The sequence below is a fragment of the Chelmon rostratus genome, chromosome 12 (genome assembly GCF_017976325.1).
Source record: "Chelmon rostratus isolate fCheRos1 chromosome 12, fCheRos1.pri, whole genome shotgun sequence".
Taxonomy (NCBI): Eukaryota; Metazoa; Chordata; class Actinopteri; order Chaetodontiformes; family Chaetodontidae; genus Chelmon; species Chelmon rostratus.
The window spans coordinates 21,064,271-21,077,972 of record NC_055669.1 but is presented as its reverse complement, the minus strand read 5'-3'; the positions used below and the strand labels follow the sequence as shown (position 1 = coordinate 21,077,972).

General features: G+C 40.5%; 2 protein-coding genes across 3 annotated transcripts in view; both read left to right on the top strand.

Annotated features, from left to right (window-relative positions):
• The first annotated feature begins 224 nt into the window (after positions 1-224).
• LOC121614968 (transcription factor BTF3 homolog 4-like) lies at positions 225-5,888 on the top strand. Its single transcript, XM_041949077.1, has 6 exons — positions 225-304; positions 843-902; positions 2,139-2,252; positions 3,516-3,717; positions 5,050-5,109; positions 5,479-5,888. The coding sequence occupies exons 2-6, from the start codon at positions 849-851 to the stop codon at positions 5,523-5,525; spliced, it is 477 nt and encodes a 158-aa protein (XP_041805011.1). The 5' UTR covers positions 225-304; positions 843-848; the 3' UTR covers positions 5,526-5,888.
• Positions 5,889-8,281: 2,393 nt separating this feature from the next.
• zfyve9a (zinc finger, FYVE domain containing 9a) overlaps positions 8,282-13,702 on the top strand; it is a 30,177-nt gene continuing 24,756 nt past the window's right edge. For both annotated transcript variants that reach the window (XM_041948348.1, XM_041948347.1), the window contains exon 1: positions 8,282-8,410. The gene's annotated coding sequence lies outside the window, so the exon portion shown is untranslated. The remainder of the gene's footprint in view (positions 8,411-13,702) is intronic.

The following is a 13,702-nucleotide window of genomic DNA, read 5'->3' as shown; positions in this document are numbered from 1 at the left end:
AGCAATCGTGAAACCTAAAGTTTAAAAGCACTAAAATATTGAAAAAATATACATAAGCAGGTATTTTAGTCTTTAAACCTCACTTAGATAAACTACAGCATATATCTTTCTCTCCTGACCATTAACATTTGCCGTGCAAAGATGTAAATTGCACTGTTGTGTGAGCCATGGCAATTTAATTATGAAAATTTTAATAGGAAGTACCTTTAACTGCTGTTACTTGACGCGGGTTTAAGGTGCACCGCTTCAACCTCATTAGTAGCGAGATCAGCTCAACTGACTGTCAGATTATTCCTGTTAGAAGGTAAAAAATAATATCATTTTGTGGTTAACATCCGAGCCGATTTGTTTTATTATTTGATTTGAAGTCGATGTCAGTAGTTTGCCTTGCTAGGAACAAAAATACAGTTCGTTTATCTTGTCTTTAGCCACTATGCTAATATTAGCTAAATTAGCCTTCCAGTTAGCAACCGAAGTAGCTGCAGTTATCTATGTTAGACGTACATGTCATATTAGAATGTGGTTCTAGATACTTTTCTTTTTCTATCTATTCAATTGATGGTAGTTCTTTTTGTCATGATTATTTTACTATAACTGTCAGCTGATCTGTTAGCAGGTTGCTAACTCAGTGCGAATGTGTGAAAACGTGTTGTAAGTCTGATTGCCTAACTTGCAAGTTAATGTGACCATCGCATTTCAACAAGTAGCTAATCACATGTGCTCCACTTAACTGCGTGTTGATATCTAGCTGTGGAAACCTGTGTTTTCTGTTTGTGATTGGGTCTTGTGAAAAGCACGAGAACAACGCAATGTTGAAGTTGTTATTTTTGATTTCCAAACAGAACACTATGAATCAAGAAAAGCTTGCCAAACTTCAGGCAGAAGTCCGGATAGGTGGAAAGGTATGTCTGCTACCATTTTTTTTTTTTGGACATACTATTCGATATGTTTTCAATCAATCAGTGCAATGCCCAGTGTTGAAATCTCAACCAGGGCTTTCAGTTTTGGCCTGTCATTTGCTCAGTTGCTCATTTTAAGGAGTGTGATGGCATTCAGCATCTGCCAAATCTTTCTCCTGACCTCAGCATTCCCTTTATGGAGGAGAGCATTGGCCCGATCATCTGTGGCTTTGTTCAAATTTATTGAGGTCGTCAGCCACACACTAGGTGGCGTTATTTGTTATCTTTGCTCTGACAGAGGCCTTTTGCCCTTTTCCAGATTGCACCACATTCTCAAATTCAAGGACTTTTACCTTATTTTGGTATTTTACCCCATACAACAAAAATATCCCTGAAACTGTCGGCCACTTGTACTCACAAAGACAGTTACTTCTCTTCAGCATGTTTTATGGTGTGTAAGATCTTTGTTGAAGTTGCTACTTGAATAGTAAAAAGAAAATGTGCTTTAATGTATTCCCACCAAAAGTTATTGATCTCTTTTATAAAGAAAGGAGGTAACTGATGGGTTTGACTTCTTGGACGTCAGAATCCTGTGTTCAAATTTGTGGAAATTAAGTGGAAGAATTGAAAATAGTAAAAATAAAGTGTCACTGAGTACTTTTCTTTCCTGCAAATGGCCTTACAGTTTTCCAGGTCCCTTGAACGTACGGAGAGTCTTATTTCTAATTGTGTAGCCATTAAAAGAAAGGCTTTTTAACTTTCTGCACTTAACCGAAGTCACTTGGAGTTTTAGGGAATCGGTTCACTTTTGTGTGGACAGTATTTAGCTTACTAGTGCAGCAGAAGCACTTACAGGGGTTCATGTCCTTTCAGCCAATAGCATTAGAAAGTAGACCAATGTGTGGCAATTAGTAGGACTGTTTTAGTGAAATACACTACTTTAGTAAAAGCTTGTTTAAGTGAAATAACTGACTTAAAAGCACCCTCAGAGGTTTGGAGAAAGCTGCTCTTTTACAGCACAGTAACAGGTCATTTGTTGTGTTACCATATTTTTAACCACGTGTTCGAAAATGCTTCACCACACCTGTTATTTAGAAATGAGTAACTAATGTGTCCATGATTTAATGGAAAAATTGGCCCATATACAGATGTGACCCAGTGGTGTTGAACTGTATTTGACATTTTGGTTAATTCAGCTATGTAATCCTTTTTTGACACTCACACCTGTTCTTTCCTCAGGGAACAGCCCGCAGGAAGAAAAAGGTTGTTCACAAAACGGCTACAGCCGATGACAAAAAGCTCCAGGGCTCTCTGAAGAAACTGGCAGTGAACAACATTGCAGGAATAGAAGAGGTGAGCTATCAAAGAAAAACTAATGTCATTGTGCTGTAGATGTAGCTGTTTTTTAGTCTGAGAGTCCTGATGAGGAAAGATAAAAGACAGGGAGATCCCGACCAAAGCGTTCTCCAATCTTGTCCTCTGGTTTATTATTAGAGGGCTTTTCTCCAACAAGCTCCCACAAAGTGTTTCAGATAAATCAAAGCATAAAAATCAGATAAAACGTGAGGATAAGACGCTAACTTGATGCACAAAATTCATTTTGTCTCATCCATGTTAGCACACCAAAGAACTTTGCATATGACATATGCTGCCTGGATCTCCCTGTTCTTCACATTGATTGGTTTATGAACGGGCATGTTTCTGATGTCACTGTCAATTCAGCAGGTAGCCTTCTGTCGCCGTTTGAATTAATGGAGGAAAAATTAATGAACAGATTTTCTTTCATTGCAACTATAATAGCAGCACCAAGTTCAAGTCCAAGACTCAAGACTAGTTCAAATTCACCAAATGAGCTTCCTCATCCTCGCTCTCTCTCTCTCATCCTCTTTAAAAATACCTGGAAGATGTTGGCATTTTTCTTACTTTTCTAAAACTTCGTCAGCCCATATTTTTCTCCCCGTGTGCCACCGCGGCTCATTTTTTCTCCAGTTCAGACAAAATACTGTCGTAACTTCCTGTAACTGGTCCAAAAGTCGAAACCGTCCAAAAATTGTTTTCACGCTAGAAATGGGCTGAACCATGGTTCTCTTCGATCCAGACCGAGGCCCCCTCTTTTCCGACCGAGGTTCGGCTGTTTGGTTCAGACTGTGGTCCGGGGGAAGTTTCACACCTGTAATTTTGGTTCAGATCAAACTAAAAAGTACAAAAGTCTGGGCCAAAAGAGTTAGCTGTGAAAGGCCCCTAAGATCTAGTTTACGACAGTTTTTGTGAAAGTTTTATTTCAAGTGTCGAGGAGTAGGCTGTGATAGAGGGTGCTGTAAAGCCCTTTCGAGAAAAAGTTGTAATTTTTGGCAGTGTAAATAAAGAATGTTGCATGTTCAATAAGCTGTTGACGTTTGGGATGTTACAATTGATGCACAGCTGTGTTTTCCATGTCAGTTTACCCCTTTTTAGTTTACTAGTTGTAATTTAAGTGTCGCTCAGTGCATCACCTTCATGTCTACGACGGGCACATGAGATAATTTATTACAACATAACATGTCTTTACGGTGCAAAATCGTGTCAGCTTTAATTAGCTCTTAATGCGACTGTGTGTTTTTGGTTCTTTTTTCGCAGGTGAATATGATAAAAGATGATGGGACAGTGATCCACTTCAACAACCCCAAAGTGCAGGCGTCTCTGTCTGCCAACACCTTCGCCATCACGGGCCACGCTGAGACCAAGCAGCTGACGGAGATGCTCCCGGGCATCCTGAGCCAGCTGGGAGCCGACAGCCTCAGCAGCCTGCGGAAGCTGGCCGAGCAGTTCCCACGGCAGTGTGAGCACACACACGAAGACGCGTGCGCGCTTAAACGCTCGCCGTCACAATGTCGGGGTTCTCTGGTCGTGTAGTATCAGGGGTCGTCTTAGTTTGAGAGGCGTCAGCCAAGTCATCTGATTTTATGAATGCTTGGGTGAGAGGGAAGGATGCTGTAGGGAGAGAAGCCACCGCCTTTCAACCACAGGGCCAGAGTTTGGGCCTCCATGTTGGCAAACAGTACATCTTGCTAACTTAGAAGTGGCCGAGACGTTAAAGGCAGCTTGTCGTGGTTGCTGCACATGCTTCCTTTCACATATCAGCGTACTTGTTTGACAGCTTTGTGCAGCTGTGGTTTGTTTGTTTGTTCGTTTGTTTAGACTCACATGAGATCCAGAGGCTTCAATCTGTAATTGTGAAACTGGTTATTCTGGCTACAAAAACTGAAGAGGGCTGCAAGGAAAGAGCAAAAACTACAACAGGAAAAAATCTCAGCAGGCATGTCAAACTCATTCCATAAAGGGCCGTGTGGCTGCAGGTTTTCGTTCCAACCAAGGAGGAGCACACCAGGCTGGAATCAATTAATCAGCTGATCTCAGTCTTCAGATGATAAGTGAAGTGATCCCTTGATGTTGATTGGTTGGCCTAGTGTGCTCCTCCTTGGTTGGAACAAAAACCTGCAGCCACACGGCCCTTTATCGAATGAGTTTGACATGCCTGATTTAGAGACTGATTTTTAATGAAGGTGCAGACGCCCAGCACACTGTTTGAGCCTCTAGATGATCGAGTTTGAAGCTGTTGACCTTTGCGTGTGCACGTAGATGGAAATAAACTCAGTGAAGCGGGAAACAGGAGCGGCTCTTTCACCTGGCAACAGAACTAATCATGTGATATTGCAGACAGTCCCACAGTGAAGGATGGTGAGGAAAGGTCTGCTAGTAAACTCTTGCAACACAGCAGAGTCCAAATCCAGAGTCCAAATCCAGAGTCCAAATCCAGAGTCCAAATCCAGAGTGGCACCTGACAGTCTCACCGAAAGGTCCCTTTAGTCGCTGTCTTTGAGCTTTTGATCACAGCACCAGTTTGTCCAGTCGTCACAGAGACATTCTTATTTTTTCCATGCTGAGCTTTACCTTTTTCATTTTTGCAGAAGGTTAGCAAAACAAGAGAGAGACATGTTGAGACAGTGTGGGACAGAAAAGGACATTTTTGTGAGGACAATGCAGCCACATTAAGGAAAGATAAAGAAATGCAAACTTTGTGGAGTTTTACAAAGATTCTGGGACGTTTATTTACATAAGTCTGCAGAATTTTCTTTTGATTAATTTGTTTTTTTCTTTATGCATTTTGCAGCGATGGACATGAAAGCAGTCAAGGAGGAAATTGCAGAAGAAGAGGACGACGATGTACCAGGTAGATACTTACTGCTTTCATTTATTGAGAGATCATCATGCTCTCCGGGGCTCATGATGAAACTTCTCCTTCTGTTCAATGTCACTTTTGTAGATACTTCTTAGCGTTTGTATCTAAAACTACACCTGTTCAGGGAGGTTTAACTATTTTGCCAACGAAGAAAATCTCTGGTCGTGTTCAGCTTTAGATCATCTTATCTGCATCCTGCTTTTCAAGTGCTTTATATCAACTTTTCAGTTGTAGGACGTTAGAAAATGTTTTTTGACAATAAAGGATGAAACTCACTAATGTTCGTGTCACTTTCATCAAATACTGCGCGTCTGCTCCCCAGAACAGGATCTTGATGCTTTGTTGTTTTCTCTCTCACAGATCTTGTGGAGAACTTTGATGAAGCCTCAAAGAATGAAGCAAACTGATGAATGCTTTTTCCTCCATCAACCGTTTTTTTTTTTTTTTTAAACCTGCTCACGGACTCACAAAGGGCATTTCCTCTTGTGGGGAAACGGTTGTTAAAGGTGCAATGCATCATCTCTGGAGACGTGAACCGCGTCGGGTTAGCCTGCCACAACGACACAACAGCGACATGCAGATACAGTAGGTTTTGATTTCAGTAGGCTGTGGACACACCGAGAAACGAGGACTCCAACTGCTTTAGAAATAAGCTTTCTACATGATTAAACATGACTAGTATTTAAGAGATTGTATATTAAAGTGAGTGACGAATTCACTTTACATCATGGTGATTTATGAATTTAATAAAACATTTTTGGGCTACTGTTTCTCTGTATTTCTTGACTTCAGGCTTGTTTTGACCACTAGAAGAATACTTGACACCTCAATGGCGGCTAATGGGAAACAAAAAGTGAAGTGCTGGTTAAGGCCTTTATATGTAAAGTATTTGTAACAGATGCTCATTTTATAAATAGAACAAAAAGCTTATTAAAAGCCCCACAGTGGGCCTCTTCCTGTACACTTCCTCTAATTCATTGATATATGATGTGTTGTGCCATAACAGTGTGGGGGGTAAATGAAAAGTTTCACTGCAAACAAAAACAATTATATTTTAAAACTAAACTTTATTCAGTTAAAACTGCACAACTAATTCTATTTTGCATCTGTTGGATAAATTTGCTATGAGGATTTGCAGCAGTGCTGGACGAATTCAAATGAAAGAGCATCAACAGTGGTGGAAGAAGTACTCATATTCTTAAAAGTAGCAACAGAACATATACATTTAAATATTAAGTCCTGCTCTCAAAATTTGACACAGAAGTAGAATATTTTGTGTATGATGTACTTGGAGTATCACAATTTTATTTAATAACTCTTAATTACAGCTGTCAAATAAATGTGATGGAAATGAATCAAGATTTCTCTCTGACATGTAGTGGAGTACAAGTGTGAAGTAGCCGAAATAAATGGAAATATTAGGAACATTGCTTTTAACTGCATTACACTGCAATTGTCATTTTTCACGTAAAAACAGACTCTTTTGTAGATTACTTTCTAATGTATTTTGTATGTGCTTTAATGATTATTTTTTGTCTGTTACAGTATATAAGTTATTTTACTACATCACATTGGGCTCAGCTGGGGTCAGGAGTCTTTGCGCATTATTTTTTGCAATTTTCTAAAGTATTTATCAATCTAAACTGACAGCAGTTGGTTCATTATTGATTCACTCAGATAATTTGTTGTTAAACTCTGATTAGGTCTGTAAATGAGGAGGGGTTAACGGAGTTTGGGTGGGTTGTACACATCACTACAGCCCCGCCAACACTGTCACATCCCGTTTCATCGATCACCTCTGACGCTCCTCTGCTGCATCGTGCCGATCAATGGGCCGCAGCTGTCATCCTCTCTGAAGCGGCGGAGGTCTGACAAGGTTACCCGGGATGAATGTGCCATTTTGGCTCATGCGTGTCCTGCCCGTAAGCGGGACGGAGCTACGGACCCGCCCCGGGGCTCAACCACACCACCTCCAGCCCCGTTTGAGCCAAAATGTCCCTGCTGCCACTGCCGCTGCTGCGGCGGCTGGACCGCAGCACAGGAGCTGGAGGAGCTGAACCGTTCCACAGCTGCGGCAAGTCAGACAGCGGCAGCGGCATCAAAACCGGAAACTGTGTGTAGTCGCTTTGAAAATAAGAGCTCACTGAGCTAAGGGGTGTGAAGGACAGAGATGGAACCAGTTTTTAATGGGATGATTGATTAAACGCTGCTTGTGTATATAAAGGAAATAGGCTACACTTATTCTGGTAGTTATATACAAGTATGAGGTATCTGTGCTTCAATTGTATGCTACTTTATACCTCTACTTCACCTATGTTAGAGGGAAATATTGCACTTTTGCATTGGTAGAAACCTCCAATAAAGACATACATGGTATATTGTTAATATACAGTGTATCTGCTGCATAATTACTTTTGATACATAAAGTACATTTCTTCTGAGAATATTTGATACATTGCATGTTTAAGACATAAAAATACTCTGCTTTTAATAGTAATTTGTGTCTGATATATTTTTTGCACAAAAAATGTGAAAAATACAGAATCTATGAAAATGCAAACATTGTTCATTTTCAAACTTTAATGACTGGACACAGGATGCCTCCTCCTCCACTGACAGGTTCATTTTCAGTGTATGTGCACTGGAGGCATCAAGTTTCCAATTTCCACAAATATGTAAATTGCATACTGGACCACAGCTGTCCTCCAAACTATTAGTTGTCATGTCACAAACTCATCTTGTAATGCATGTCCTGAACTCAGATTTAAGGTGAGCACAGGAGACTTTCACCTTTAAGAAGATGAATGTAAAAAAAAAAAGCTTCTAGTGTCAAACTCTGCACATACATCATTCTGCACAGTAAAGATGAAATATCCAAGTAAAGTAACAATAAGCTAAACACATTTTTGAGAGAAGACGGGTATTTAAGTAAAATTTTGAGTACAAGAGTAACGGTAATAACACTCATAGCAAATTCATAGTGTAGCTTCACGTTTACAAATAGGAGTTTTATTCCGAAGTATATAACCGGAAGTATGGGATTTCCATTCTGGTTGCCTTGACGTAGCTCCTTATTTTCCCAATATTAAACCTTGGGGGAGGGATCCTTGAGTGCTGTCGCACAACTACGGTAGACTACAGGCTGTACTTTCCGACTTGGACTGTGTGAGTTGAGCAGGCAGCGGAGGGTCGACACGAGGATACTCAAAAATAGCTTTCAAAGGCGATTAGCTATGACGGATAGTGACGGAGGGGCTCCGCGGGACTCGACGTGAAGATGAGGATGCCTCCGGTGAGTGACTGAATTTGTTTTCATGACATTTCACAGGTCTGTTGCTGCTCCAGCGTTACAACCCGCCATTGCAACTGCAAGTGTTAACTAAGGCGAAGTCAGTGCGGATGGGTGTTGTGGTGTTTTATGCTCTGTTTAGCTAGCTAAACGGCGAGGAACACCGACAAGGTGGTGTTACGGTAACACTATTTTACGTCAATTAACGTTACACAACGCGTTCACGCTCCCAGTTGCACTACGAGCTGTAGCTTAACATTCACTAAAAGCGCTAGCAGTGCGGCGGGAGGCGAAATATTGTCAGTGACGATGGCAAACGAACTGAGTTAACCTCAGGAGGCAACCTTTTAAATTTCCTCGCAACCGTTAAAACTGGCCGTTGGCTACAAAGCCCACCGAGTCAGCGACGGTGTGACTGTCCGTCAGAGCGGCAAGTCGCCGCCGTCACTCGGCGCACGACTGCCCGCTGAACCGTTGGAGCGAATACTAGCTACTCCATTCCCCCTGATACAGCATGCTGCCACACAGCTGTATCATTTAGCCTCCAATTTTAAAATATTTACCCTGTTGTTAAGTCTACTTGGGGATAACTGTTTTGGAAACTTACTCGTGGCCTTTCGCGGATTTTGGTGTGGACGTTAAATTCAGCTAGCAGCCCGGCTAATACTAACCAAGTTCTGCTGCAAACTGTTTCTGATCCTGTAGCCGGTCAGGTTTAACCTCCTGCATTTAAGAACACGGGGTAGTTTCCCGTGTGTTTACCCAGTCTACCTGTGAATAATATTTACCATCTGAGACTGTTGTTTGGCCTGCAGGCAGCAGGCACAGCCACAGTGCCACTTATTGGTTGCATAATCCAAGCTAATGGTCATCTATCTGCCTCTGAGAGTTGGTCTGGGCAGGTTTGTTGGTGGCATGCCTTTTGCATTTACCTCATCATTTGGTCTCAAGGCCTTTAGTCAAGCTCTGGAGGTGGATCTGTGAAGCGGTGGGCCCATCCCAGTGCCACCTTGAATAGTCATCACCAGTGAGGAATTTCATGTTGTCACTGATGAGAGAGCCAGATCAGATCATAATAAAGTGTGTTTTCTCCTCAAATCAGTGTAACATTCACATTACTGGAAAGGCTTAGGCTTTATCACACCCATTATGTTCTTGTTTTAGCCTTACTTGGCATCTCTCCAGCTTGGTCTGACTGATTGTCCATGCTGGATGTGAAACACACACAGGGCATGTGATGAGTTTTTTTTTTTTTAACCTGTAGCAGGGGAATATGATATCTTACTACATCTTCAAGTGGTATTAAAACCCAGGGGGTTTGATTGAGTCGACTGATCCAGCAGGCTCCCATGCAAAGACAGGCTCTCATGTGTGCAGAGACTTCCCTGATGTAGGTTACTGTATGCTTTCAGAAAGTATTAGCCTCTCCCTGATGGCAGCCCAGCAGCCTGTCTCCGTTTGCTTTTTTTTTTTTCCCTGTCTTGTGGTGGTTAAATGTAGATCAAAACATAAGGGAGAACAGAAGATCATAATAGCTTTTGACACTTGCTTTGAAGCAGAGCAGCTCTGTGTAACAGGAGGATAGCTACTCTCTTCTTTACCTTTCCGTCTTCAAATCTCAACAGATTTACCTTTTCAACCTCTTGTCAAAGAAATTATCTTTTTTTTAAGGAAGTGTGGCCTTTTGGAGGATACAAACCTGTGGCATGATTTTCTTTTATATGGTTTGCTTTTATTGCTTAAATCTCTAGCAGTGCTTGGAAATTACCATAAAGAAACTTAGTGGAGGATGTAGGCAAACTCCCAGTGCGCTCCCAGTTAGGGCGTTGAACATTACATAATAATGTGTCACTCAGTCATGCGATCATGTTGTTAGAAAGTGATGTCAGTCCATTCTTAAAGAGAGGAAGTGATCATTTGAGGTTTCCCGTGTTCACCCTGAGTAGACGGCGTCTGGAGCATGGCGGTGGTGGGTACGGATCTAAAAATGGTGTTTATCAGGATGTGAGCTCGCAGCCCTGGGAAGTTTGTAGCACCAGAGAGAAAAGGAACAGTACAGAAACTTCTATGCACAGCACTTATCCTGTTCTTAAAGAGAACTTACAGATAATGAGGATTTCCCTCATCCAAAACCCCCAGAGGGCCATGCAGCTGTTTGAAATGTAGGTTTCCAACTAATAGTTATTTTTTACGTCATTTTTTTTATCCTCTTGATTGAACATATTGTCTGTAAAATGTCAGAAAATAGTGGAACGTTTCTATTTTAATTTCCCAGAGCCCAAGGGAATGTATTCAAATTGCTTGTTCTATTTGACAAACAGTCAGAAATGCTGCAACTTACAATTATTTTCATGAGTGATTAACCTGCTGATTAATTTCTAAGTTAATTGATTAAATGAAATACATTTTTTTTAAATCACAGAGGCCGTGTTGATGTCATTAGTTCGCTTGTGTTGTCTGACCACACTAAGAAATATCACCTTTGCCTCCTTCATGTCCCGCTCGGTGAAGTTTGGGTCGGTTAGTAGAAAACTTGACTGGTCCTAAACTTTGACTTACAAGTGAAAAAGTTCTCAGCATAAAGGACCTAGGTGCTTTCACATAAAGACACCAAAACTTTGAGTAAAGTCCAAGGCCTTGTCCACACATATGCAGCTATTTTTCTAGCTAGATATGTCAACGATAATGCTAAACAGCAGAGAAGAACATGTGTAGTGATCTTTTTTGATTTAAATTATCCAAAACTGTAGAAAACCATTAAGTTAAGATGTTAACTTGTAATCAGACCTGTCACTGCTAACAACAAACATTGGTGCTGTTGTTGTCTCATGCGTGTGCTCATTACACAAAACAACAATGGGCATGTCTCCCAAATCAATCCCTATTCCCAAAAATGTTGTGATGCTCTGTCAAACACAAATAAAACAGAATGAACAGGTGAACAGGTTGCAAACACCTGGCCCAGTTTCCACTCGCTGATTAAGACAGTGAAATGCGATTGAAAGATAAGACAAAGTGGACTTTGAGTTGAGCTTATTTTGACTCACATATGTCGTGTTTTTATTGAATATAAGATCTTAAAATGGAAAGGATAAATGTTATGCTTAAGCTATGAGAGACACATGTTTTGTAAATTTGCAATAAGCTTAATTTGCCATTATGATCATTATTGCTATTTATGCGTGGTTTATGCTGACATTGGGAAGATTTACAGGTACTTTTACCTGTATTCACGCTGTTGAGGAACCTGATGACCTGAAGTTGTTCGTCTCCCAGTTTATATCATTCTATATTTGCAAATCATCTTTTCTTTGCTGATAAGAGTGTGGACTTTGTGTTTGTCTGCCATCAGCTGGCGACTCTTCACTGGGTTATATACTTTTTGTGCTCTCTTAAATACTTAAGACAGCGCAAAATATTTGATGCAGGACATTTACTCTTAATTTGAAGAAGAAGTCTTAGGCCTCTCTCTGAATTTAGCTGAATTTAAGACAGAGATTTTATTCTCGAATGGCTTCATAAATATTGGAGATATTTTCACTTGTCACGGACAGAGGAGCTCAGGTGGAATTGCTAACATTAATGCCAGGGAGGCAGCTTGTACACTACCAGAACCCTGGAAATGGTGCACTCAAATGCTGTTATGCCATAACTAAGAATATTACACCGTCATTTCCTTGCTGTGACTTATCAAAATGCATGATGTGAAAATGGCCTATTGCCAAAATGTGATAGAACACCGGGCAGTAATGTGCGAGCGTAATTGAAAACATCATCTTTATACAAGAAGTAGACCTCAGAAATTGATTTGAAATCAAAGGAAAAGAAAGAAAGAAACCAAAAAAATATTCTTGAAAGAAAACATCCTAAAATCTTCAATTATTCAACTAAACCAGATAAAAAATGTTGCAATTTTTTATGGATATTACATAATTGATGATTGTAAGGGAATTCCACCTGATTGTTGAGGAGGTGAATGCAGCCTCCCACACAGGAAACAAGTCCAGGAAACAGAGTCTTGTTCTGACAGCAAACACTTAATGAACTGTTTTAGCCTTCTACTGTGTCCCAGCGTCCTCAATGTTTATGCCCTTGTCTTATTTAATTTTGCTGCCACGCCAGGATGTCCAGTCAGGCATAGTTTATTGTGTTAGTAGTCCGTTAGGCCATTTCATTATTAGCATGTCGGGCTCAGACTGGAGGCTGGGGCACGGCTGTAACGACTGGGGATCAACTACAGTTTGCTTGATTTAAAAATAGAATAGAGACCCTGGTCTTGTTTTCATACATGTTTCAGTGTTATGGGTCTTACTTTTACACCAGTTTACAAAATAACCTTATTAATGCATTTTTCATATATGCTTTTTACTGTTATTGTAATTGTAGGCAAAAATGCAGAAAATGAAACGACTCACCATTTATAATCATCTTGATGTCACTGAAATCGGTCATATCAAACATGGAAATTCCTCAAGCAATGATGTTAGAGCTGAAACAATTAGCCAATCAACAGCCACTTAATCAACCATTTTGATAATGAACAAAATAAGAGGATGAATGAACAGGGGATCACCAAAGTAGTGACAAAATTATCCAGAGGGGGATATGAATGTGTACTCCAAATTTCATGATAAATTAAAAATATTAGCTGTCATTTGTGTGCATGGCCTAAAAGGTAATTATTCTTTAATTTTATCCAGTAGTTCACCACAAATGTCAGCCTAATGGGGATCACCAAAGTCAGCAGGATTCATCCTCTGGACACCATGAATATTTGTACCAAATAATGGCAAAGTGGCCGATAGACTGACCAACATTACCATCCCTCGAGCTGTGCCACTAGCACGGCTAAAAACATTAAACCTTTACTGATTTACACATTCACAAATGTGAAGAACTGCTTGTTTCACATTGTTTTGTATTGTAAGAAATTATAATACTTTTTCAGATTCAGAAGCAATTTTAAGACCATATTATGGGCTCTGTTAAATTGTGATGGACTTTAGTTCGCTATTAGTTTAGTCAGTAAAACATCAGTTTGAGTATCTGTCAGGTTGGGCTCCACTGTCATGCACAATCTTGATCATCTTGTTTTGCTTCAGGCCACACCTCGTGTAATTGCTTGTGTCTTTGATTGTTTTTGATCAGCCATTAGTTGAGGAGTTGGAGCGTGTTCATACACATTCTCTTAAGCTCATGTAGCTGCAGGACCACTTTCATTTAGTCCAGCAGGCTCTCTGAATGACACACCCTCATGCACATATGTCTCCTTTAAAGCATCTTCCCAAGTTTACA

What these genes read in the sequence shown, in the direction of transcription:
- LOC121614968 (XM_041949077.1), top strand. Translation starts at nt 849, where the DNA reads ATGAATCAAGAAAAGCTTGCCAAACTTCAGGCAGAAGTCCGGATAGGT. An exon ending in AAGTCCGGATAGGTGGAAAG is followed by an intron (nt 903 to 2,138) that starts GTATGTCTGCTA and finishes TTCTTTCCTCAG; the next exon opens with GGAACAGCCCGCAGGAAGAA. An exon ending in CGAGCAGTTCCCACGGCAGT is followed by an intron (nt 3,718 to 5,049) that starts GTGAGCACACAC and finishes TGCATTTTGCAG; the next exon opens with CGATGGACATGAAAGCAGTC.